General features: G+C 40.7%; 2 protein-coding genes across 10 annotated transcripts in view; one reads left to right on the plus strand and one right to left on the minus strand.

The window, feature by feature from the left end:
• Window positions 1–5658, plus strand: part of foxp1a (forkhead box P1a) — a 40407-nt gene extending 34749 nt beyond the window's left edge. For both annotated transcript variants that reach the window (XM_081387605.1, XM_081387606.1), the window contains 9 exons: window positions 347–434; window positions 697–780; window positions 892–1099; window positions 1299–1375; window positions 1528–1629; window positions 1716–1837; window positions 1910–1973; window positions 2522–2685; window positions 4360–5658. In XM_081387605.1, the coding sequence (XP_081243731.1) occupies window positions 347–434; window positions 697–780; window positions 892–1099; window positions 1299–1375; window positions 1528–1629; window positions 1716–1837; window positions 1910–1973; window positions 2522–2685; window positions 4360–4519 (1069 nt within the window). In that variant the 3' untranslated portion in view covers window positions 4520–5658. The remainder of the gene's footprint in view (window positions 1–346; window positions 435–696; window positions 781–891; window positions 1100–1298; window positions 1376–1527; window positions 1630–1715; window positions 1838–1909; window positions 1974–2521; window positions 2686–4359) is intronic.
• Window positions 5659–5809: 151 nt separating this feature from the next.
• The window catches only part of tns2a (tensin 2a), a 59245-nt gene continuing 42180 nt past the window's right edge, over window positions 5810–22874 (minus strand). For 5 of the 8 annotated variants that reach the window (XM_081387597.1, XM_081387601.1, XM_081387603.1 and 2 more), the window contains 19 exons: window positions 22790–22854; window positions 21836–21919; window positions 21623–21735; window positions 21339–21399; window positions 20021–20096; window positions 19762–19891; window positions 19182–19247; window positions 18868–18984; window positions 16247–17698; window positions 15887–16046; window positions 14757–15751; window positions 13967–14098; window positions 12627–12725; window positions 11951–12028; window positions 9954–10031; window positions 9707–9875; window positions 9505–9573; window positions 7728–7757; window positions 5810–7522 (listed from right to left, as the gene is read on the minus strand). In XM_081387597.1, coding sequence (XP_081243723.1) covers window positions 7381–7522; window positions 7728–7757; window positions 9505–9573; window positions 9707–9875; window positions 9954–10031; window positions 11951–12028; window positions 12627–12725; window positions 13967–14098; window positions 14757–15751; window positions 15887–16046; window positions 16247–17698; window positions 18868–18984; window positions 19182–19247; window positions 19762–19891; window positions 20021–20096; window positions 21339–21399; window positions 21623–21735; window positions 21836–21919; window positions 22790–22854 — 4116 coding nt within the window. In that variant the 3' untranslated portion in view covers window positions 5810–7380. The remainder of the gene's footprint in view (window positions 7523–7727; window positions 7758–9504; window positions 9574–9706; window positions 9876–9953; window positions 10032–11950; window positions 12029–12626; window positions 12726–13966; window positions 14099–14756; window positions 15752–15886; window positions 16047–16246; window positions 17699–18867; window positions 18985–19181; window positions 19248–19761; window positions 19892–20020; window positions 20097–21338; window positions 21400–21622; window positions 21736–21835; window positions 21920–22789; window positions 22855–22874) is intronic. The other 3 variants (XM_081387598.1, XM_081387600.1, XM_081387599.1) reach the window with 3 other exon arrangements.

Consider the following 22874-nt stretch of genomic DNA (forward strand, 5'->3'; position numbering starts at 1 on the left):
TCTTTCAAAAACATCTAATCTTTCCAACCACAAACCTTTGAACACTAGTACATGAATGATTCGCTAAAAGGAATGAAACTGCTCAGTGGTGATGTTGTATTATTCTGCTGAGTGTGTTTTCAAATGAAACTAGATTTATTTTCAGAGACAACTTTAGGCAAGGCTGGGCAAGTTATTTATTTATACGTTTACATGTTTTTTCTTGCACAAAACTCCAAAAAGAAAAGAAAATAACACATTATAAATAATTTAGTGCTATCAATGCACATGTTAACAGATGTGTTTTAATGTCTGGTCCTGTCTTGATGTATACTGAACGTCTGCATATGTCTGTTGTGTTTTTCAGGCATTTGAACGGTGAACACGCTCTGGATGACAAGAGCACAGCGCAGTGCAGAGTTCAGATGCAGGTGGTTCAGCAGCTGGAGCTGCAGGTAAAGCTTCACAAACATTCAGCACAACTGCTTCTTCTCCAGACACAACTGCTTCTTGATATGCTGATATTTTATTCTGATTAGACTAAAGAAATGTTTGTTTCTGCTTTGCATGCAGTTAAACATCCTGCTCTAATCTGAGCTCTAATCTTTTTCCTGCTCTGTATGTGCTGAATGTACACATGAAGAAATAATCCACCATGTGAACATCAGACAACAGAAAGCTCCATGTTTATCAGTGGTGTTTGTGTTTGTCAAACAGCTCACTAAAGACAAAGAACGCCTTCAGGCCATGATGGCTCACCTCCATGTCAAGTCTACTGAGGCCAAACCAGCCCCTCAGCCAGTATGTCACTGCGTTTACCATTCACTCTGTTTGATTATAAACACACTTCTGTAGTTCTGAAGATACACTTAAGATCGCTGGTGAAATAATAAACTTTCAAATGTTTGTTAGGTGAATCTGGTGTCCAACCTCACTCTTGCCAAGGCAACCGTTCCAAAAACCACTCCCTCCATGAGCCTGTCCCAGAGTGCCACGGCCCCGTCGACGCCCCTCACGTCGCTCCCCCAGATGCCCTCCGTCATCATCCCCACCAGCCTGCACAGCGTGGGACCCATCCGCAAACGCTACTCGGACAAATACAACATGGCCATGGACCAAGGTGAGATCGGTGACCTCTCGCCCACTGTCAGTGTCGGAGCCAGTATTACACTCACTGTAGTGTAGTTATCAGGGCTCTACAACAAAGATGGCCTGAAACCAGTGTAAAGGCCTGTTCGCACAAGGACGATAACTATAACAGTTGCTTTGATAAATGAAGTGTAACTGAAGTAGCAGCACCTCTCTCCTGTGTCTCCTAGATATTGTGCAGAATAAGGAGTTCTACTTGAGTGCTGAGGTCAGGCCTCCATTTACTTATGCAGCTTTGATCCGGCAGGTAAGAGACCATCATGCAGCTCTTGTTACCTCACCATCATTTCTGATGAGACTGCCATCAACCTGAGCTATTTTAGTTAAACCTTTACTTTAATCTTTCATCAGCTGCTGTATGAGAGACGTGTTAATCTTGTTCCCTTTTTTAATTTATAGGCCATTTTGGAGTCTCCAGAAAAGCAGCTAACACTAAATGAAATCTACAACTGGTTCACTCGAACATTCGCGTATTTCAGACGCAATGCGGCAACGTGGAAGGTAACTGAAAAGATTCACTAAAAATATCAGCCTTGATTGATTTCCTGTGCCCCGGATCAGTTTGTTCATTTCTTCTGCAATCTCAGAATGCAGTTCGCCACAACCTCAGTCTTCACAAGTGTTTTGTACGAGTTGAGAATGTGAAGGGGGCCGTTTGGACCGTGGACGAGCTGGAGTTTCAGAAAAGGCGGCCACAAAAGATCACTGGGTAAGTGCGCATCTGACTGCAACGTTTTCATTTGCACTGGTCATTTAATGACGCTGAGTTCTGTTTCTTCAGATCACCTCTGGTGAAGAACATCCAGTCCAGTCTGGGTCAAAGTCCTGCCCTGTCTGCTCTGCAGGTATGGACTCACCTGAGATTCATTCATATCTACACTACCATTCAGAAGATTTCTCTCATGTTCACCAAGGCTGCGTTTATTTGATCAAAAATACAGTACAAACAGTAATATTATGAAATATTATCACAGTTTCAAACAACTGTTTTCTCTTTGAATATATTTTTTATTCCTGTGATGCAAAGCTGAATTTTCAGCATCATGACTCGTCTTCAGTGTCACATGATCTTTCAGAAATCATTCTCATATCATGATATGCTGCTCAAGAAACATTTCTTATCAATCTTATCAATGTTGAAAACAGTTGTGCTGCTTCATATTTTTGTGGAAATTTTTTTTTTTTTTTTTTTTAGGATTCGTTGATGAATAAAAAGTTCAAAAGAACCGCATTTATTAGACATAGAAATCTTTTGTAACTTTATTAATATCTTTAGTTTCACTTTTGATCAATTTCATGCATCATTGCCCAAACTTTTGAATGGTAGTATTAATATATAACTTTTGGGATAGGAGTGTTATTTTCGGTGATGTTAAACAGTGTTTCTCCTCAGGCAGCGATGGCGGACAGCAGTCTGCCCCTATATGGCTCGGCATCTATGGGAGCGTCCAGTCTGAAGGCCCTGACCGGTGCGCTGCATGAGGACACGAGTTCTCACGATCATGATGAGGGCTCCCACAGCGACTCCAGCCTGGAGCTCTCTCCTCTGCCCACACTGTGAGTCCACTGTCCTGCCTGTCTAATGTCACTCACGTAAACCCTGAGAACGCTCACTGACGGTTCACTGAAACATTCAAATAGGCAGTCAAGTTATTTAAATAGTGTGTCCACAGATCCTTAAAAAGTCTTACATGCAACCGAACTGACACAGCAGTGCAGAGTTAGATTTCATTTTTGCTTTTTGCTTTTTGAAATCATATACAGGTGCTGGTCATAAAATTAGAATATCATCAAAAAGTTGATTTCTTTCAAGAATTCAACTTAACAGGTGAAACTAATATATTATATAGACTCATTACATGCAAAGTGAGATATCTCAAGCCTTTATTTGTTATAATTTTGATGATTATGGTTTACAGCTTATGAAACCCACGAAATCAAAATCCCAGAAAATTAGAATATTACATGAAATCACACAGTAATTACACAGTAATACCATGGTCATTGAACCAGGTTTTGGTTATTTTGGCAGTGTGGGCAGGTGCAAATCCTGCTGGAAAATGTTCAAGCTCTTCCTCAGTGCTTAATACACAGTGATATAAGCGGTAACAATTGCGTCAGTTTTACCGTATCAATTCGAGTTCGATTCCTCATCCTTTGGAAGTTCATGCAAAATGGTTTTGCTTTGGCTGAGCAGAAAACTGTTTTCTCAACATGTCAGCAACACAAACCAAACTCTTCCACTCTCAGAGACAACTACAGTGTTTGAGGGTCAAAGTAGATGCTGTTCATGGGCGGCCAATGAAGATCACAGAAAGGAATCACTGACAACTCGTTTCAGCCAGTTCAGACTCAGCTCTTTCTTTTTAGAAAACAGTAACTTGATTTATCATGCACTTTTATCTTTAAAACTTTGCAGACCTTTTACATTCACAAACAGATTTATTACACAATACATGAAAGGCAATATGTGAAAAAGCATAACGGGCAATTTAATAAGTGTGACATTAATAGATCAGTGTTTCCTGACCACTAGTGTGCCATGGAAAATATCAAATTCCAAAAAATAAATAAAAATAGATGCTACCAATGTCTATACTTTGTCATTTTGTTTAATTTAAAAAAAAGATAAATGCTATTGGTCATCTTTAACGTCTGTCTGTGGGTCTTTACCATAATGTAACCAAAAGCATTTAAAAGAGGTTGTGACTAAACCTTGTAACTGCATTGGATCCTCAAACTGTCAGTCAAACCTCTTAGCTCCGCCCCTCCTCTATGGTGAATGGAGTGCCACGCACAGTTCAGATGTAAATAAAGAACTGTTTGTTTAAGTACAGCGTTTTCTTTACTTAAGAATCACTCTATAAAGGCAAATGTTTTTTGTATTTAAGAGTCTTAGTCTGGTGTTTGCAGTCTAGTTAAACCAAATTTAAATATCCTGTGCATAACGCTTCATCTTCTATATCATGAGATTTTGGCCAAATATGTTCAAGAACAAGAAAAAGTGAGCGCCCACATTTTTCACTTTAATTGTGAATGCTACTTTTAATATAATATCCAGTTTTAATATGCCATTTGAAGCAATGCGTGTTTGTGCAATTTTGTGTCGTAGGATTTTTTTTTACTTCGAAAATGCAGTCCTCAAAACGGAGTATCTACACCAGTGCCTTTTCAGTTTCATTTGTGCTAAAGTGTAAGATCTTGGTTGATGCGAGCTGTGTGTGTTCACAGGCATCAGTCTCAAATTAAAGAGGAGCAGATGGAGGCCGAGGACTATAATGGCTCCACGTCTCCAGAGACAGAAGACCAGCACAGTCCAGACACCATCCACAACCCAGAGTACAGCGAAGAGCCGGGATTCTCCTCGCCACCTCACGCCTTCCACTGCTGAGATCAGACTCCTGACGCAGAAAAGTTACCGCTGCAACTTTTCCTTTTGGGAACAACCCTTTATTTATTGTTTCGATTGACCTGTTTCTGTTGTATGCAATGGTTTGACCTCACTGGTACTAAAGGGCTCCTCTGTGTTTGAAAAGGCCGCCCGTCAGCTCGCAGAGGACAACGAGGGCGCTGTAGGCCACACGTCATCTTTGCTTTGTATATTAAACACTACGGCACCTGAACTGAATCAAACGCTCACCTTGAAGGGAAGACGGTTTCCCTGTCAACCGAGGAAAATTTGAAGCCGTCTACGACAAGATTTCTTTAGCTTTCCACAAAATCTGTTCTGAATGCTGAATGAAAAGCTCTTTATCGTAAATGCGAGTTTGAATCACCTCAGCCTCAATACTGTAGGGTTAGTCGCCATCGATGGCCCCGGCCGCCATGACGGTAACGCGTGGCCTTCAATTTCGGGCCACTTATCGGTAGAATGGAAAACGAAATTGTGAATGTCTATCTTTTTTACCTCTTGTTTTTTCAAGATAAAAACAAAACCAAAGGGGAACATTTTATAACCAGCACTTGATGATGAATGTTTTTCAATTGTAGTTTTTGATTTGTTTTTCACTTGTGTGTACAGAAGGTTACTGTATTTCCATTATCCAAAACATTTACGCAAACAAAAAGCCTCGTTCTCGACAGTCCCAATCATTCGGTTACTAGTAAAGCTGAACCAAACATTTCCGTATTTGAGTAGAGCAACTTTTCTTTTCTTTTTTTTTTGTAGAAAGAATCAAGTTACCAAAGATTGTGAAAGATGTTTTAATGTTGTGTACCCTGTTTACATTGTCCCTTTTGATACGGCCAAGACTAAGAAGTCTTCACTCGAGTGGATTAGATGAGTATCGGAGGCGTTTAATGTCGCGCTCGTGACATTTGAGCAGTTTGTAAACCGCAGTCGTTTGATTTGACAACGTACCACAGAGAAAAAGAGTTGATGATGGAAATAATGCATAATTGTTGACTGAATATCTTGTTACACATGTCCAAAAGAAATAGATGGCATCTATTTCAAATCAACTATTTCAGTTTGTTCAATACTTCTGAATAAATGGCCTTATGATTAATAAATTCTTGTATAAAAATGTGAAAAGTGTCAGTTTTTTTCATTCTAAATGTTTCATGTTCTAAATGTCTAGACATTATGTGTGTGTATGGTTTTCATATATCTATATATATATATACTCACACACACAAATGATAGTATTAGAATTGAAATAATTCACATCATGAATTCAGATTTGGTACCATGACTTTACATTTATTATATTTTTCACTTGTGCATAAACTGAAAAAATAGCATAAGATAACAAAAAAAAATCCTTTTCTTATCAAAATCCTTCCATGTAGTGTTTTTTTTTTTTTTGTACTTTCCAAGTCAGCTGCATGTGTGAAAATATATTACTACATACAAAGATCAATAAGAAAATACAGAATACAATATATTAAAAGTTGTCATAGACGTGTCTTACTATCTGTCAAAAACAGCAATAAGTCGTTGATACAGGCAAGTAAAATAAATGGCACGGCTTAAAGTAACTGTATGAGTACATGGCCACACGTCTTTGGTTATAAACCGCTTCTGGAGATCATGAAATCATTATGCAAAACATGAGCTACAGAATGAAGGCAGAAACGTCCACCTGTCCTGTCAGTTTAAAGACCGATTACATTCCAATATAATGTTCTACTACACCATACGTCAGGCACAACGGTACAGCATGATGCGTGACGGTCAGCTGACCAGGTTCATATATGATGTGGCTGTGCATAACATACACCACACACAAAAGGGGACAAAATAAAGTCATTTTCTTCCTACTCAACAGGCAACCGAATTCTCTCTGGGTAATAATCACATGACCATCAGCCTTCCACTGTGACATCATACTACATGACATATACATCTTTCTTATACTGGAACCCCACGTCACGATTACGCCATGTCTGGTCCTCCATCTCAAACGCTCTGAAACTTCCACTATCATTCGCAGACACCGGGCCAGATTCAGAAACCATGGCACCTCCTTTCCAGTTAAAGGGATAGTTCGCCCAAAAATGAAAATTCTGTCATCATTTACTCTCCCTCAAGTTGTTTCAAACCTGTATGAATTTCTTTTTTCTGCTGAACACAAAAGAAGATATTTTGAAAAATGTCTAACCAAACAGTTGATGGACCCCATTGACTTCCATAGTAGGAAAAAAAAAAATACTATGGAAGTCAATGGGGTCCATTTTTCTAAATATCTTCTTTTGTGTTCAGCAGAAAAAAGAAATTCATACAGGTTTGAAACAACTTGAGGGAGAGTAAATGATGACAGAATTTTCATTTTTGGGCGAACTATCCCTTTAAAAAGCAAAAACGCACTTAAATTTGGTGGATTAATATAATACATATATATATAAATTGATGATTGTCCTTCTGCAGAGGCTGTTTTCTGTGCGGTTCGTGCATATATATCATTTATTTTATTCAGGGGTCAATGCAGTGCCTAAAATGTACATATTTTAAAAATCTTGGTGACTATTTTATAAAAAAAAATCATTTACAATCCCACGAACACCAAAAAAAGCTCCAATAATGCGAAACCACACCAGATGGTTGGCTTTAGTTTGGTTACATTCTCTATATTTTGGTTTGAATGCGTTTTGGTCTCGTGTTAGTCAACAGTAAAGCCGTTGTCTTTGCCAAAAAAGTTCCTGCAGTCTTTAGTCGTGAAGCTCTTAAACTTGACAGAAGGTGCGACATCAGAGTCTCGTGATGTGCGGCAGTGTGTGTGAAGATGAGCGCTCCTCCTCGTCCCCGGGGCTCTAGCGTCTCTGCGGTGCCAGCATTACTTTGTTGATGAAGTTGACGATGGCGGTCGCAGGCTGTTCGGGATCCAGCTCTGCGAAGAGATGGCAGACGTTCTCCACAACACTGCCGGGCTTCTTGGCAACAAAACCAAAAACTCTGAGAGGAGGTAGAGAGATACGCAAATGAGTGATTGTGGATAAAATATCAGTCAATCCAAATCCAAACAAGGAGTGAACGGACAGACAGGAAGATCAGTACTAGAGTAAAATAACATGCACATAAGCACATAATCAGAGGAAACAAGCTGTCACAACAGTCCAGACGACACACACACACACACACACGTTTCATTTAGACTTACTTAGAGGTTGTGCTGTCTGAGTTAGTCCACCTACGGCAGCAAGAGGGAGACAGAGACAAGACTGAGGAACAGACTCTCACACACACACACACACGCGACGCTGCTGCAGCCACACACGAACATGCTCTCAATCTCAGGTCAAAGCATACATGCAAGTTCATACTTCGCCTGTTCCTAGATTGCTGTGGTGGAAACATATGTGCGCTGCATCTGAATTCCGTTCCGACACATTTCCGATTGCAATGATACGTGAAATCGAGCTTGAAGTATTTTCGTTCATATCTACTTGTATATGCTGAGTATGCAGCGGTTGTAACACACACACACTCTCTCTCATTGCTTTGGGGCTTGATTTTCTTTATTTCTACACATTCTAAAATCATATTTTGTATATTACGAAATCTAACGTGAGAAGTAGTTTTAAAATGTGCCCGTATTCATCTATTTTTTGGTGGCTCACCCAAAAGCCAAATGCTGATCCTGTAACATCTGGTTTAATGTTACTGCCTCGAATTCTTTAGACGCAAAACTGGTGGCTGTCTGCCATGAAAGAGCTTTTACAAAATAAGAAATCACAGAGCCCAAACTATTTACGGGGTTCAAAGTGATGGTTTAAGAAAAGACGAGTGTTTTGTCCGCACGGGGTGGGTTCACATTTAACGAGCCCCAAAGATTGTGTTTTACATGCGACTGAAATTATAAACATAAATGATTAAACAAAAAACATTTACTGTATGCACACACAGACGGAGCAGCCCACAGAGATTCATGCACTACCTGATTAGATTTATGTGTACTACTGGTTCTAGGCAAGCAACTGTTAAACTCAACTAAACAACGCAAAACTTTCAAACACAAATTCAAAAAAAAAAAAAAAACATTGCTAAAAAAAAAAAAAAAAAAAAAAATCCTATATCAAAAATATATATATATATACACATTTACCTTCCTATAATTACAGTAACCTTAAAGTGCCTCTATTATGCTTTTTCAGATATAATCTTTCATGTAGTGGCATATAGATGTTTGTGAATGTAAAAGGTCTGCAAAGTTTCAAATATCAAAGTGCACGATAAATACAAGTTTTTTTCCAAAAAAAAAAAAAAACGATTCTGAACTGTAATCAGAACTGACAAATCTGCATAATGGCAGCCTATGATCTTCATTGGCCGCCCATGAACAGCATCTACTTTGACCCTCAAACACTGTAGTTGTAACTGAGACTGGAAGAGTTTGGTTTGTGTTGCTGACATGTTGAGAAAACACAGTTTTCTGCTCTGCTAAAGCAAATCCACTTTGCATGAACTTCCAAAGGATGAGGAATCGAACTCGAATTGATACGGTAAAACCGACACTCGTTGCGGTTTGTATAACTGTGTATGAAGTGCTGAGGAAGATACAGAGCTGAAATTCAGATGGGCGTTTCGTTTCCGACACCAACAGACTGGGCCGTCTGACCAATCAGAGCAGAGTAGACTCTCGGAAAGGAGGGGTTTCGAGAGACTAAATCCTTTATTTAATCGTTTCAGTGTCGAATGTATATTATGAGAAACATAAAGTGTTTTTGACCTTGGATGCAAGTCAATTTATTTGAGTCCTTCAAAACAAAATTAGGAACCTTTAAAATAGCATAATAGGGGCACTTTAATGGTTTGTAATTGCTTTGGATGTGGAATGCACTGCAAACTTGGAATATTGTTGTTGGAATATATATAGAGTAGTATATGTAGAGTAGATATATAAACCACCCCTAGCATTTCTGCCACTACAATCTCACCTCCTGTCTTGTGGGTCCACACTGCTGAAAGTCACGCTGTTGATTGGATAATGTCTCCTGAAGAACACCCTGAAAACCCAAACCTCTCACAGTCAACTCGGTGTGACAGTAACAACCTGTCCTCATTTCTATTGCTCAGAGAAAACTGAAAAATGGTATGGTTATACTTTCAAAAGCAAAAAGGGGGGATCGGTGGGCGTACCTGCGCTGACTGTCTGTCAGTGTAATGCCCTGGGCTGACACCTTAAAGTGGACCACAGTCGCAGAGGGCCGGGGGCTGCGTGACATCGTGGCCCCTGTGGCCTTGGCGATAGCCTGGGGTCCCGTGAGAGACTCGGTCTCCACTGAGTTCAGGTACAGCACATTGCAGGCTGAGGAGAGACGTCAGAGGTTACAGGCGTCACAGTAAGAAGTCTCACATGAGGACAGATGTGCTGGTTCACACTCACCTGCTCCCTGTTTCAGAAGGTCTGCAGCTGTACTCATGTTACTGACTGGCTGAACCTCTAGAACTTCACCTATCGGGTCTGAGAGTGCAACACAATCATTCATAGACCGGCTCTGAGATTCAAACACGGCCAGTTGCTTAACATTCTGACTCTTATGAGCAGTTCTTTTGATGAATCAGTCAAAAAAAAAAAAAAGACTTGTGAGTTGTCAGTTTGAATCGGTCTGACGAATTTGTCAGATCAGTTATTTATCTAAAAGTCAATGACAATGAAGTTATGTTTGTTTTAATAAATGGCATTTTATTAAAAAGGTACCGTTTTATTTAGTTTGTAGCTAGGGTCTATAGTATAGAATGTTGTTAATTTTTTTTATTTGAAGCATTTTTTTCATATGGAAGCTTGTTTCCACCACTGAATAATAAATCAATAATAATAATTGCGACTTTTTATCTCACAATTCGGACTTTTTTTCTCACGATTGCGATATATCAAGTCAGAATTGTGACTTTTTTTCTCAGAATTAAAGTCGCAATTGCGAGATATAAAGTCGCAATTCTGAAAAATAAAGTCGCAATTGCGAGATATAAAGTCGCAATTCTGAGAAATAATGTCGCAATTGCGAGATATAAAGTCGCAATTCTGAGAAATAATGTCGCAATTGCGAGATATAAAGTCGCAATTCTGAGAAATAAAGTCAGAATTGCATGATATAAAGTCGCAATTGCGTGTTATAAAGTCAGAATTGCGTGATATAAAGTCAGAATTGCAAGATAAAAGTCAGAATTGCGAGATATAAAGTCAGAATTGCGTGAAGTAAAGTCGCAATTGCGTGTTATAAAATCAGAATTGCGTGATATAAAGTCGCAATTGCGAGAAAAAAAGTGGGAATTCTGACTTTATATCTCGCAATTCTGACTTTATAACACGCAATTGCGACTTTATTTCACGCAATTCTGACTTTATATCTCGCAATTCTGACTTTATAACACGCAATTGCAACTTTCTTTCACGCAATTCTGACTTTATATCTCGCAATTGTGAGAAATAAAGTCAGAATTGCGAGATGTAAACTCGCAATTGTGAGATAAAAAGTCGCAATTATCTTTTAACATTCTGACTCTTATGAGCAGTTCTTTTGATGAATCAGTCAAAAAAAAAAAGACTTGTGAGTTGTCAGTTTGAATCGGTCTGACGAATTTGTCAGATCAGTTATTTATCTAAAAGTCAATGACAATGAAGTTATGTTTGTTTTAATAAATGGCATTTTATTAAAAAGGTACCGTTTTATTTAGTTTGTAGCTAGGGTCTATAGTATAGAATGTTGTTAATTTTTTTTTTGAAGCATTTGTTTCATATGGAAGCTTAGTCGCAATTCTGAGAAATAATGTCGCAATTGCGAGATATAAAGTCGCAATTCTGAGAAATAAAGTCAGAATTGCATGATATAAAGTCGCAATTGCGTGTTATAAAGTCAGAATTGCGTGATATAAAGTCAGAATTGCAAGATATAAAGTCAGAATTGCGAGATATAAAGTCAGAATTGCGTGAAGTAAAGTCGCAATTGCGTGTTTTAAAATCAGAATTGCGTGATATAAAGTCGCAATTGCGAGAAAAAAAGTGGGAATTCTGACTTTATATCTCGCAATTCTGACTTTATAACACGCAATTGCGACTTTATTTCACGCAATTCTGACTTTATATCTCGCAATTCTGACTTTATAACACGCAGTTGCAACTTTATTTCACGCAATTCTGACTTTATATCTCGCAATTGTGAGAAATAAAGTCAGAATTGCGAGATGTAAACTCGCAATTGTGAGATAAAAAGTCGCAATTATCTTTTAAAATGTTTTATTTTGTGGCGGAAACAAGCTTCCATAGTTTCATGCATTACAACTCTTCACAAACTCTCACTTCACATTGAGTGCATGTTGTGGCTGTGCTTTCATCATAGTGATATCTCAGCGTGGCGTGTTGATGTGTGCTGTAGTGTTTACCTTTCTCTGGGATGCGGAGGGCACAGGGCAGAGAGATAGGCGTAATGGAATGCTGATACACCAGTGCTGAAAGACTCCCTACCGATGACAAAACACACACAGAGCACCTCAATACTTCAACATTATTTACCTTAAAAACTGATGTGCCAGATTGCAAAAGCAACAAAATGAAGCCAGTCAGCAACTAATCGCAGGCATAAAAGAACTTCCTAGCTTTCTAATACAAGGACGTGAGCTTTATCTCAACTTCTAAACCTCACGACTGTGCGTTCACTCTTTATGAAGCAGCGTTATGAACTATTTGGTAAATTCAGCGTTCTGCTAAAGTACATGACAGAGATATCGTGGAGATTTAACAGTATTGCTTTCTGAATACCTTGCATGCATGGAGCGAACTGATCCTGCACTCAGATATCACAGGAAAGTCATTTTCACACTAACCTGAGCTCAACTTTCAACTTTATTCAGCCTAGCTGTTCTATTAACTCCACATTTGTCTATTGGCCTTCCAGATCAGGTCTAACATCTTCATGAAGAAAGTCATACAGTTTTGAAACGACATGAATGATGACAGAATGATCATTTCTGGGTGAACTATCCCTTTAAGCTCTGATTTAAACCAGGACTAAGCTTAATCAGTGTGTCTGGCGAATGAGAGGATTCTTGAACTGCTCACCAAAGTAGGGCTCGTTCTGACAGCCCTTGATCTTCACTCCCCGAGGCCCTGTCTCAATCAGGAAGTGTCGAACCAGCTGTTCCAGAGGGTCTCCTCCTGCTAACAGACAGGACATTACAACTTAAATGCAAACTATGATGCTAATATTGGTTGTACACCAAACTATAACAACTTTTCAAAATCTTGCATCGACATTTTGATTAATGGATATTTAGATCCACATACATCACTGTTTAAAGGTGGAAATCATACAAAGCATTCCCAAAGCAGTTCCCAATGCTGTCTCAATTAAATATTTAGTTGAAGACTACCAAAATAAACAGTGCACAGTGTTCTCGTTTGCGCTTGGTCTGGTGTTAATTATTGCAACGAAGCACAAATCAATCAAATCTATCATTCCCTCTGTCTGTATGGCCTATAAACATTCAAACTGCAGTTTTAAACTTTTTCAAAGCTTTCAGAAAAAGGCTTTGTCAAGATAATTCAATTAGTCACATTCATTTCATTGAATTCATTTTAAAGGGGAACTTGGCAACTATTTCAATTTAATAAAACCATTTAGAAATCATTTGGATGGTTAAATAACCTGTTCTGATGAGAATGGTGACTTTCCCCGCTCACCCTAGTGTTCCCAGGCGGAAAACCAACCTTGCAACATGGGGACTAACGTCCCGGTAAGTTGTAAATAGGAAGTCTCGTGACAAGCAAGAACGAGCGAGAAACACAAACTGCTTTACAGCAATTCGACATAAACACATACGCCATATGATACTGTGTATGATGTATTACCCACCTCGGTAGACATAGCTCCACACGATAAAGTTGGCCGGCTCCGATAATAACAAATGCACATGAGCAGCGGTAGAAAGTGGGAGGAGGGTGCCGCAAGGGTTTTTTAACGACAGTGTTGTGAAATATACGGCCCACGGCTGTAGGGGGAGCTCTCAGAGAAAACATGCGACAACAAACGTGAAAATCAGCGAAGAAATGGCTAGAGTTGCCAAGTTCCCCTTTAATTCTTCGAATTGCACTTCTACTTCCTGTTTCATCCTCAATTCAATTTATTTGGCATTCTCAGTTCAATTCACACAACCCTATCAAGCAAGGGTTTGAACTTAGGTCTTTTTTGAAGACAATCATCGTTTTTGTAATTCCGTTTGGTCACGGTAATGCCGCAGAAATGACACACTTCAGCTTTAGCTCTGAATTACTGTGATGTTTAGCTCTGCTAGAGTACTTCAGGTGCAGTCGTGTGTTTCCTATGCAGACAGAGAGCTTTGGGAGCAACACTGAAGCAAGATAAATGTTTGTGTGAGGAAATGACTGCAGATGTGGCGTACCTTTGCTGCTATGGTTATTGACGTTGGGGGGTGGGCTGGCAACTTTCAGGGCCAGACCGTAGGCCCCCTGGAAAGAGTTACTGTCTCGGATGAGGAAGGCCCCTGGCTCTCTTTCCTTCAGTGCTGCTATAGCTGTTGAACAGAGACAGGATAGTTTAATGAGACATCGCTATTTAAAAAAAGGATCCAAGCATATGGAAAAACAATCTGCAATTTGCTGCACATGTAAAAACACTACAGCACAACAGTAAACATCACTATTAGTATAGCTCATAGTTAGGGGTATGAAAAGTGCAGCAAACAGCAGTAATTCTGGGTATTGTTATACATTTACTGACACATTTAATATTTTTGTAATTATATCCATTTTGCTTACATATGAAAGAAATTCTTCCTCAGTTATTGCGATAAATTACACAGGGAACCTTCTAATTTGGTACATTAAGAAAATAATAATTTGAAAAATTAACATCAGGGCCTAAATAATACAATTGTATTACTATTTATTTAACAGATGAGTTCATGAGTCTTTTTGACTGATTCATTCAAAGGACAACCTTGAAAGAGTCAATTTGTTCATGAATCATGAATTCTCTTTAAAAAAAAACAGTTCATAAAAGTCATTTATAAGTGAATCAGATAATGCTGGCTTCATTTTGTTTTGGACTCACTAAAATGAACCAGTTCATAAGCCCACAAGGGCAACTCAACCTAAAGAAATCTCAAGCCATTATTTTCCAGTAAACTTCCCTTTAACTCTATGAATCGAGAACCAAAGTGGTTGTCTCACCTTGCTCTCTGGAGATGCCAGGTTTATACCAAAACCGAGAGCTGTCCTGCACGAATTTTACACTGACACGGCTGCCCATCTCACCCTCCATGCCAACTTCTCCCTGACCAGCATTCATGGTCAGCTCTCCTACTGAAGGTGAGAATGTAACGTGGTGCTGCCCAGAGGCGTGATGACTCATGGACCCCCTCAGCGTTCCAGGCCTCCCATTGGGTGAGCCTGGCTGCCCGGATGGGCGGCGTTTCTCAGGGAGAGGAGGCTGTGGGACAGAGGTGGCTGGGCACCCTGAGTAGGAGCCTGGTGGAGGAGATGGGGTGCAACAGGCTGGAGAGATGGGGAAGGTAGGAGTGGAGTTGGGGCTGCCGTCTATACTGTGCCCTGCAGGAAGGGAGGTTTCAGAGCCCAACATCAGCTTCCTGCCCAGCGTGGCAAATCCAGGTACTGGGGGTTCAGGGGAGGGAGAACTCTCGTGGTCGCTAGTGGGTGGATGAGGGGACGCAGGGGCAGAAGAAGCAGGTTTAGGGACATCTGGTTCTGGAGATGGTGATACTCCATTGCTATGCAAGTGAGCTTGGATGGACTCGGTTGGGATGGGAGAGGAGGGACGTGGTGAATGTGCTGGTTTAAAAGTCTCAGTTGATTGTGGTACCATTTCCCCTGTGGGTGGCACTGTAGCAGCAGCAGGCAAGCAGTTTGTCTGGGGTTGGGTGGATTCTGATGGAGATGTTAAGGGGGCAGGGTTTTCTGCTGAGATTTGTGGGGTGGGTGGTGTTGTAGGCGGGGAATGGGTGGAGGGTTGTTGGGCAGTGGTGGGTGTGGGAGGAAAAGGGTGTATCTCAGCAATCTCTTGATTGGAAGACAGTAGAGTTTGACGAGACCCTGGACTGACACTGTTGCACTGTAGGGAAGGTGGGTGCGGCCTGTTGTGGGAGTGGACCAAACTGCTTTCACTGCTGACCTCTCTTGAGTCATACTCACGGACACTCAGGATAGGACTAAAAAAGGAAGAGGAAATTAACACGGTATTAAAGTCAGAAGATAACATATTCATCTACTGCAATGGTAGACCAAAGTTCCAACCCTGCTCCAACAGCAACCCCAGTCTAGTGATAAATGCAGGAGCTTGTTACCTCTCCTGCGTTCGCAAAGGGCTGCTTGTGTGGACTGGTGTTGGAGATCCTGAAATATCAGACGGTGTTGAATATGGAGCATGTGGATCTCGATGTATCTGCCGCAGGGAACCATGGGTAATGTGACTACGCCAGCCTATGCTGTCTGTGCCAGGACAATCTGATAGGGATGGCATACATTAAGACCGAAAAACAAATTTTATCATGCAAAGATGAAATTGCATGCAGAGGAAGGTTATACACATTTCTTTAATTTTATAAGATGACCCAAAACATGTTTGCAAAAGCTTCAAAGTTCAAAGATAGTCCAATACAAGGAAATAAAAATAAAATAATTGTAGCTGTCAAGTCATTTCTCACCTGTATTTGTGTTAGAGGGGTACTGCTGAGGATGGGGGTCTGTCTGGTTCTCTGTAGGTCCGCTGCCATGGTGCACTGGGCCAGGGCAGGAGGCGGAGGGAGGCGGAAGAGGAGACGTGGACTCAGACTGATAACCCGAGGCATATCCACGGCTCTCTGAGGGTGACGGCTGGTAAGGGGAGCACGGGCACGTCTGGTGCGGTGTCTGGTACCCACTGGAGCTGCTGCTGTATTTGAGATCAAGATGGGCATGAGAGTGTGAACGGGAGGGTTCGGGGTATGCGGGATGGCCTGCAGGGAGGGGATCGAAGTTAAATGCTGGTAATTCATGACCGTGAGGCCCGTATGGGGTTACGGTGGCCCTTCTGTGCCAGTATTCTGCCTCTCGTTCTCTCTCCCACTGTAGTTCTGCTTCTCGGTCTCTGTCCCAGTGGAGAGTCATTTCTCGTCCCCTCCTTAGCCCTGCCTCCCGATCCCATATATCCGTCCCTCTTTGCATATCAGCCTCTCTGCCCCGTCTTAACCCTGTGTCCCGGAGAAGCTCTGCCTCCCTCTCCCAGTGTATTGCCTCCTCTCTGTCTAAACGGAGAGTGTGGAAATCATCTCGGCGTAGACAGCAGTCCCGACAGGGGCAGACGGGCGTCACTATGCCATCTACCATCATGACATCGTGATAGGGACCGCTAGGTTTGGGGTGATGTGGATGGTTGTGGTGATGATGGGGGTATGGAATGTACTCATCCGCCCTGCAGAGCAGTCGGGGAGACAGACTATGAGGATGGGTGCTGACCTCCTGGGACGGATATGGACACAGGTGGCGTGATGGTCCCTCTGTGCAAGTGCGATGAAGGTAGTGCTGTGGACCTTGTTGGCGGTCCCAGAGCAGGTCAGGAGGCGGCAGGGTTTGGTGAGGAAGGGCACTGTGGTGTTGGCAAAGCCCTATGACAGATGGCATACCTGAAGAAGGAGCCCCTGTTTGTCCATTAGTGGTGGTGGGACGATCAAGGCAATAACCATTTGATAGGTGGTGGAGTCCATCGCATCCAGGCTCGGCACAGCGCTGGGATCGGTAGCCCACCCGGCATGAGCATGAACGACCTAACCTCAGTGACCCAGTCCTTTCAGGAGGCAAGGAATCACCGTCATCCAAAATGGCTGTCTCTCGGTCACGATCCCTCCCTCCATCGCCTTCAATCCCACCCAGTAGGCGCTCAAGATCCTCCCTCTCTTGCTGAGTAGGCGGGGCCTGTCGAGTTGGTTCATCGAGCCGGTCAGGTGGGACAGATGAGTGTCCAGAATCAGTGCTGACAGACAGAAGCTGACTTGGCCTTTCCTCAGAGCTCCTTGCAGGGCTCCCATTGGTGGACAGCAGGGAGGTGGAGCCTGCAGCACGACGCTTTTTAACCTGTGCGTACAGGCTACCATCTACAGGTCCACGTGTGTGTGCAATATCTGAAAGGATTTATGAAAGAACACTTTTATATTTCCCTGAAGCCCACTGGTATTATTAATCAAGGTTCATTGCAGCAAAACATCATTTAGTTTCATGCCTTCATTTCCCTCCTCTCTCTGAACTTTAGAATTAAATGTACCTTTAAGTCCATGGCACGTACTCTACTATTCAAAAGTTTGAGGTTGGGAAGATTTTTTTTATGTTTTTAATGTTCACCAAGGCTAGATTTATTTGATCAAAATACAGTAAAAAAAAAAAACAGTACTATTGTGAAATAGGATTTGAATTTAAAATAACTGTTTTCTATTGAAATATATTTTAAAAAGTAATTTATTCCTGTGATGGCAAAACTGAATTTTCACGTCACATGATCCTTCAGGAATCATTCTAATGTTTTGATGACACTAGACTTCTTTAGAGTGTAAGCTCTGCAAAGATACAAAGCACAAATCCACTCGAAGGCAGTTATTCTCTATATCAGTAAGCACTGTTTCTGAACTTCCTGAACGCATCGATAGTAGTCTTCAGTTTTCTTCTGGGAATGACACGTCACAAGAATTCCCACCTAAAGCATACACAAAATCCAAGAGCACTTCAAGACCGAAGTTGCCTATCCCTGATGTAAATGTATTCTAGTAGACCCCATAAACAAAATGATAAACAAGTAATATAAGAACTCTTAGCATAAGAACCCTTTAAAATGATATGTTACATATATTGCAACATTACATTTTTTCCCCAATTTGGGTGTAAATAGATTAAACAGAGAAAATTATACATTATTCATTTGAAAAAGTAACAATTATTAACTTGAAAACTCAAAATGTAGCATGTTACACATTACTTTCAAAATGTTCTTTTTACAGAATGTGCAACACTTGTATGCTTTTACCCTAATGCTGGTTATGATTGGCTAACTTATAATTAAAAACACCTCTACATGTGTAAACATGACCATTTGTTGATGTGCTTATGGCTGTGATGTCAAAACCATGACAATTTTTTAATTACCCATTTTTTAAGCTTAGTTTCAAATAATGCTCTGGCTAAATGTAAGAGTACTGTATGTCTACATAGTATCAACCACTTTTATTTCTAAGCCCTATATACTATCTACAGAAGGGCTGAATAAACACCAGTGCGTAGTTGTAAGAATGAATAGTTGTACCCTCTAGACTGTCCTGATATCTCTGATTGAAGTTCTCATACGAGTCCCAGCGCACCACCGGATCATTTGTGTTATAGTCCACGCTGACAGCTGGATCATTCCTCTGGGTCACTCTCCCTGAATCACACACACACACACACACACACACACACACACGTCTGCATTAAGACCACATTACATGGTGTTTCAGTTGGAAATACTGTGCGTCAGCTCAGACAAGAAAATTGTTTGTCAAACAATTTCATGGTCCCTTAAATGGCAATTAAACAGTTTGTAAGACCTTAATCTGCAGTTTGATTAAGGTTTTAAGTTACCTTTGATTTTTTCAGGCCCAGATGAAAATACAAACTCCACTGTGGCATCAGAGGGAAATTTGTCATCTACAGGAAACATTGGGAATTGAGAGTGTTCATCATTAGGAGACAGAAGACCCTTTCCAGCTAATCATATTTATCATTAATAATGGGATTTGTAAATTCATATCAATATATAATATCCTCTCCAAACTACACACTGCATTAATGTTTTTGATTATAACAACGATTCATATCCAGGAATTTTCCCAGAGTTTTACGAGCAATTGAAGTTGCCTCCCATGCTCATATGTAAAACCCACAGAGAATCTATTATCACGTAAAAATCTGTATCTCATCTCAATTACACAGCTGTGGTGCGCAGGTGTTACCCAATGGGAATGAGGGCAATAATTTACAGCACAGCTAAAAGAACACAGACCACCGAAATAAAAAAGCACATCATAAAAAACCAAGCTCAGCTGATATCCCAAGGCCATTTCAGCTCAAGGCGGTCAGAGTTGGACAGACGGCTCTGGTTTTATTGTGATGATATATGAGTTTGGCATCTGACTCTTGGCTTGTCCCACTAAGAACGTACCTGAACAAGCTTCATCCAGTTCCCCTTTGCCGAACCAGAGCTGAGCTCCATGAATGGTGCATGTGTGAAACTGCAGTCGAAACACAGAATCCCTCTCAGCAGACTGAACCCGTCTGTGATAACACTTCACCTACAGGACAGTCAGGTAGAGAGACCACAAAAATGACAGAGAGCAAGAGAGGGAGATTAAAGTGATGGATGGATCTACGGTTTTGACAGTTGTAATATATCAGGGTCAGATAAAAACAGAAGCACATACCATGATGTCTCCTTTCAGCAGCAGTGCAGGCTCAATAGTAACAATCAGCCGTCTGCTCCCAGAGCCCTGCAGATCACTACACAACACAAACACATATATACTCTTTAAACTAGATTTTCATTTCCTGAAGAAGATGTGAAGGGTTAAAAACTATCCTTCATGATTTTAGGGTGTTGCCATGGTGTTGCTATGCAGATGCATAAAAGGTTACTAGGTTGCTGCTACGGTGTTTTGGGATGTTGTTAGGTTGCTGCTAGGGTAGTCTGGGTGGTTGTTAGGGTGTTGCTACAGCATAGTGGATGATTGACAAGGTTTTAGTATATCATTCTAGATGGTTGCTAGGGTGTACTGGGAGGTTGCTATGTGGTTACTTACTGGCTAAAGTAAAAAGTCTACTCACAAAGTATTAACACCCTTAACACCATATGTGATTTTAGGCTGTTGTCATAGTGTTGCTAGGCAGTTGCTAAGGTGTTTGAAGTTATTTTAATTTGTTTTCATGCAGTGCTAGTGTGTTGAGTGTGTTTGCAAGGGGTTTGCTAGGGCATTCTGTGTGGTAGCTCGGGAGTTTTAGGATGTTGTTAGGGAATTCTGGGTAGTTGCTAGGGTAAATTGTTTAAATAGTTTGCATGCAGTTGATAAGGTGTTGCTAGGGCATTGTGGATGGTTGCTATGGTTTTCTGGGAGGTTTCTAGGGCATTCTGGGTGGTTGCTAAGGTGTTGTTAGGGTAATCTGGATGGTCACTAAGGTGTTGATAGGGCTTTCTGGGTGGTTGTTAGGGTGTTCTGGGAGGTTGCTAAGGTGTTGTTAGGGTATACTGGATGGTGGCTGTTGCTATGGCTTTCTGGGTGGTTGTTATGGTGATCTGGAAGGTTGCTAGGGCATTCTGGGTGGTTGTTAGATGGTTGCTTGTATAGGGTGTTGCTATACAGTTGCTAAGGTGTTCTGAGTGGTTTTAAATTGTTTTCATGCAGTTGATAAGGTGTTGATAGGGCATTGTGGGTGGTTGATAGGGTGTTAGGTTGTTGCTAGGGCATTGTGGGTGGTTCAGGCCCTCCTATAATGAATGTCTATGGGATTTTTTCCCCACCAGGTGAAAACCTTAAGTGTGATTGCTTAAAAAAGTTGCAGCAAACCTTTTTTAAAGAAACTACAAAATGTGAGGCATCATTCTACGTGCCAAATTGTAATACTTATGATTAATGATTTGACCAAGCCCCAAGAGTAATAAACAGCAGTAATTGTAATATTTGTCCAAGCAAACACCTCTAATCATGCTTTAAATTATGTGAACGTCTCCAATAGATCCGCACTCACTATATGCCAGAAGTGTAGACGAGCTGCATGGACTGATAGATCTTCAGGAAAGGAAAGAAACCTGTCAAGAGAGTGAGGAAAAAGCGAGATATGAAGGAGGATTTGGCAGACTCCCTCTGAGTGTCTCTCCTCCACTGCGAAAGATTAAAACAAACTTGAAATGTGTGTGTGAATGTGAAGGAGGTTTTGCTTAACAAATGAATACAGCCTCACAGACACACATGACCTCATCGAGGGCTTATATATGAATGTCAGGGAATAATGTCAGGAAAACATTCACTCACCTCCATCTTCCTGGAAGCCGGGGATGGTAGGAATGAGGACCTGATGGAGGAAGAGAGGACTGCTGTTCATTTTGATGGCCCCTGAGAGCAGCCCTCCAAAGTAATAGATATACCTGCAGAGAGAGACATCAACGTTAACAATGAAAAAACAAGTATGTGAACAGCAATAGTCAATAAAGAATCAACAAAGATTAAAAATCAGGAACGATGTACCTGTTCTGAGAGGGTTGGAGAGAGGACGACACTTTATCTTCACAAAACTTCCTCATTGCCAATGTGCTGAGGGCCTGATCTGCCCTGTGTACATACATGCAGTTGAAGACATTAGAGAAAAAGCACACCAACGACACATGCTGGTTTTAAAGACAACAACAACAACAAAACTTAAGTTTATGATTTAAAATTTAAGCTGTTTGATCTGGACTAAAGGCCAATTCACTCAGCACCGACAGACGCACTTCGTCTGGTTTTGCTGGATCACATGGGTAAATTTTTTGAATAAATAAGCTTTCCATTGATGTATGGTTTGTTAGGATAGGAATATTTGGCCGAGATACACAACTATTTGAAAATCTGGAATCTGAGGGTGCAAAAAAATCGAAACATTGAGAAAATCGCCTTTAAAGTTGTCCATTTATGTTCGTCATTGTGCTGCATTCCCTCACAAAAATAAATGTTTTATATATATTTACGCTAGGAAATTTACAAAATATCTTCATGGAAAATGATCTTTACTTAATATCCTAATGATTTTTGGTATAAAAGAAAAATAGATCATTTTGACCCATACAATATTTTGTTGGCTATTGACACAAATATTCCCGTGCTACTTGTGACTGGTTTTGTGATCCAGGGTCACATATATACAGTAGTTAACATTTGAAGTGGATCAAAACCTTTCATCAAAGTTATACATGAATTTTTAACAATACGCAAATGTTAACTACTGAATATACTGTACATATAAATACATTTGGACAATTTTACTTATCAGGATGTGAAGAGACTTTCAACCAGTATAACCAGGCCTTTAATTCAGTTAGATTATTTTAATATATAACAAATAAATAAATAGCATTATTTTATTGGAAGTTTGCTCAGGCCCCCTAGAGGGCTCCAGTCCCCTGGTTAAGAACCACTGATCTAATGTAGAACGGATGAACTTACCCTGCTGATATCTTGCTGTAATGCATGTAAGCAGCAATGATAACACCTGTCTTTCCTTTGTTGCCCTGAAAAACAATCAATACTA

This window comes from Scardinius erythrophthalmus, assembly GCF_964197995.2.
Source record: "Scardinius erythrophthalmus genome assembly, chromosome: 15".
In the NCBI taxonomy this organism is placed as follows: Eukaryota; Metazoa; Chordata; class Actinopteri; order Cypriniformes; family Leuciscidae; genus Scardinius; species Scardinius erythrophthalmus.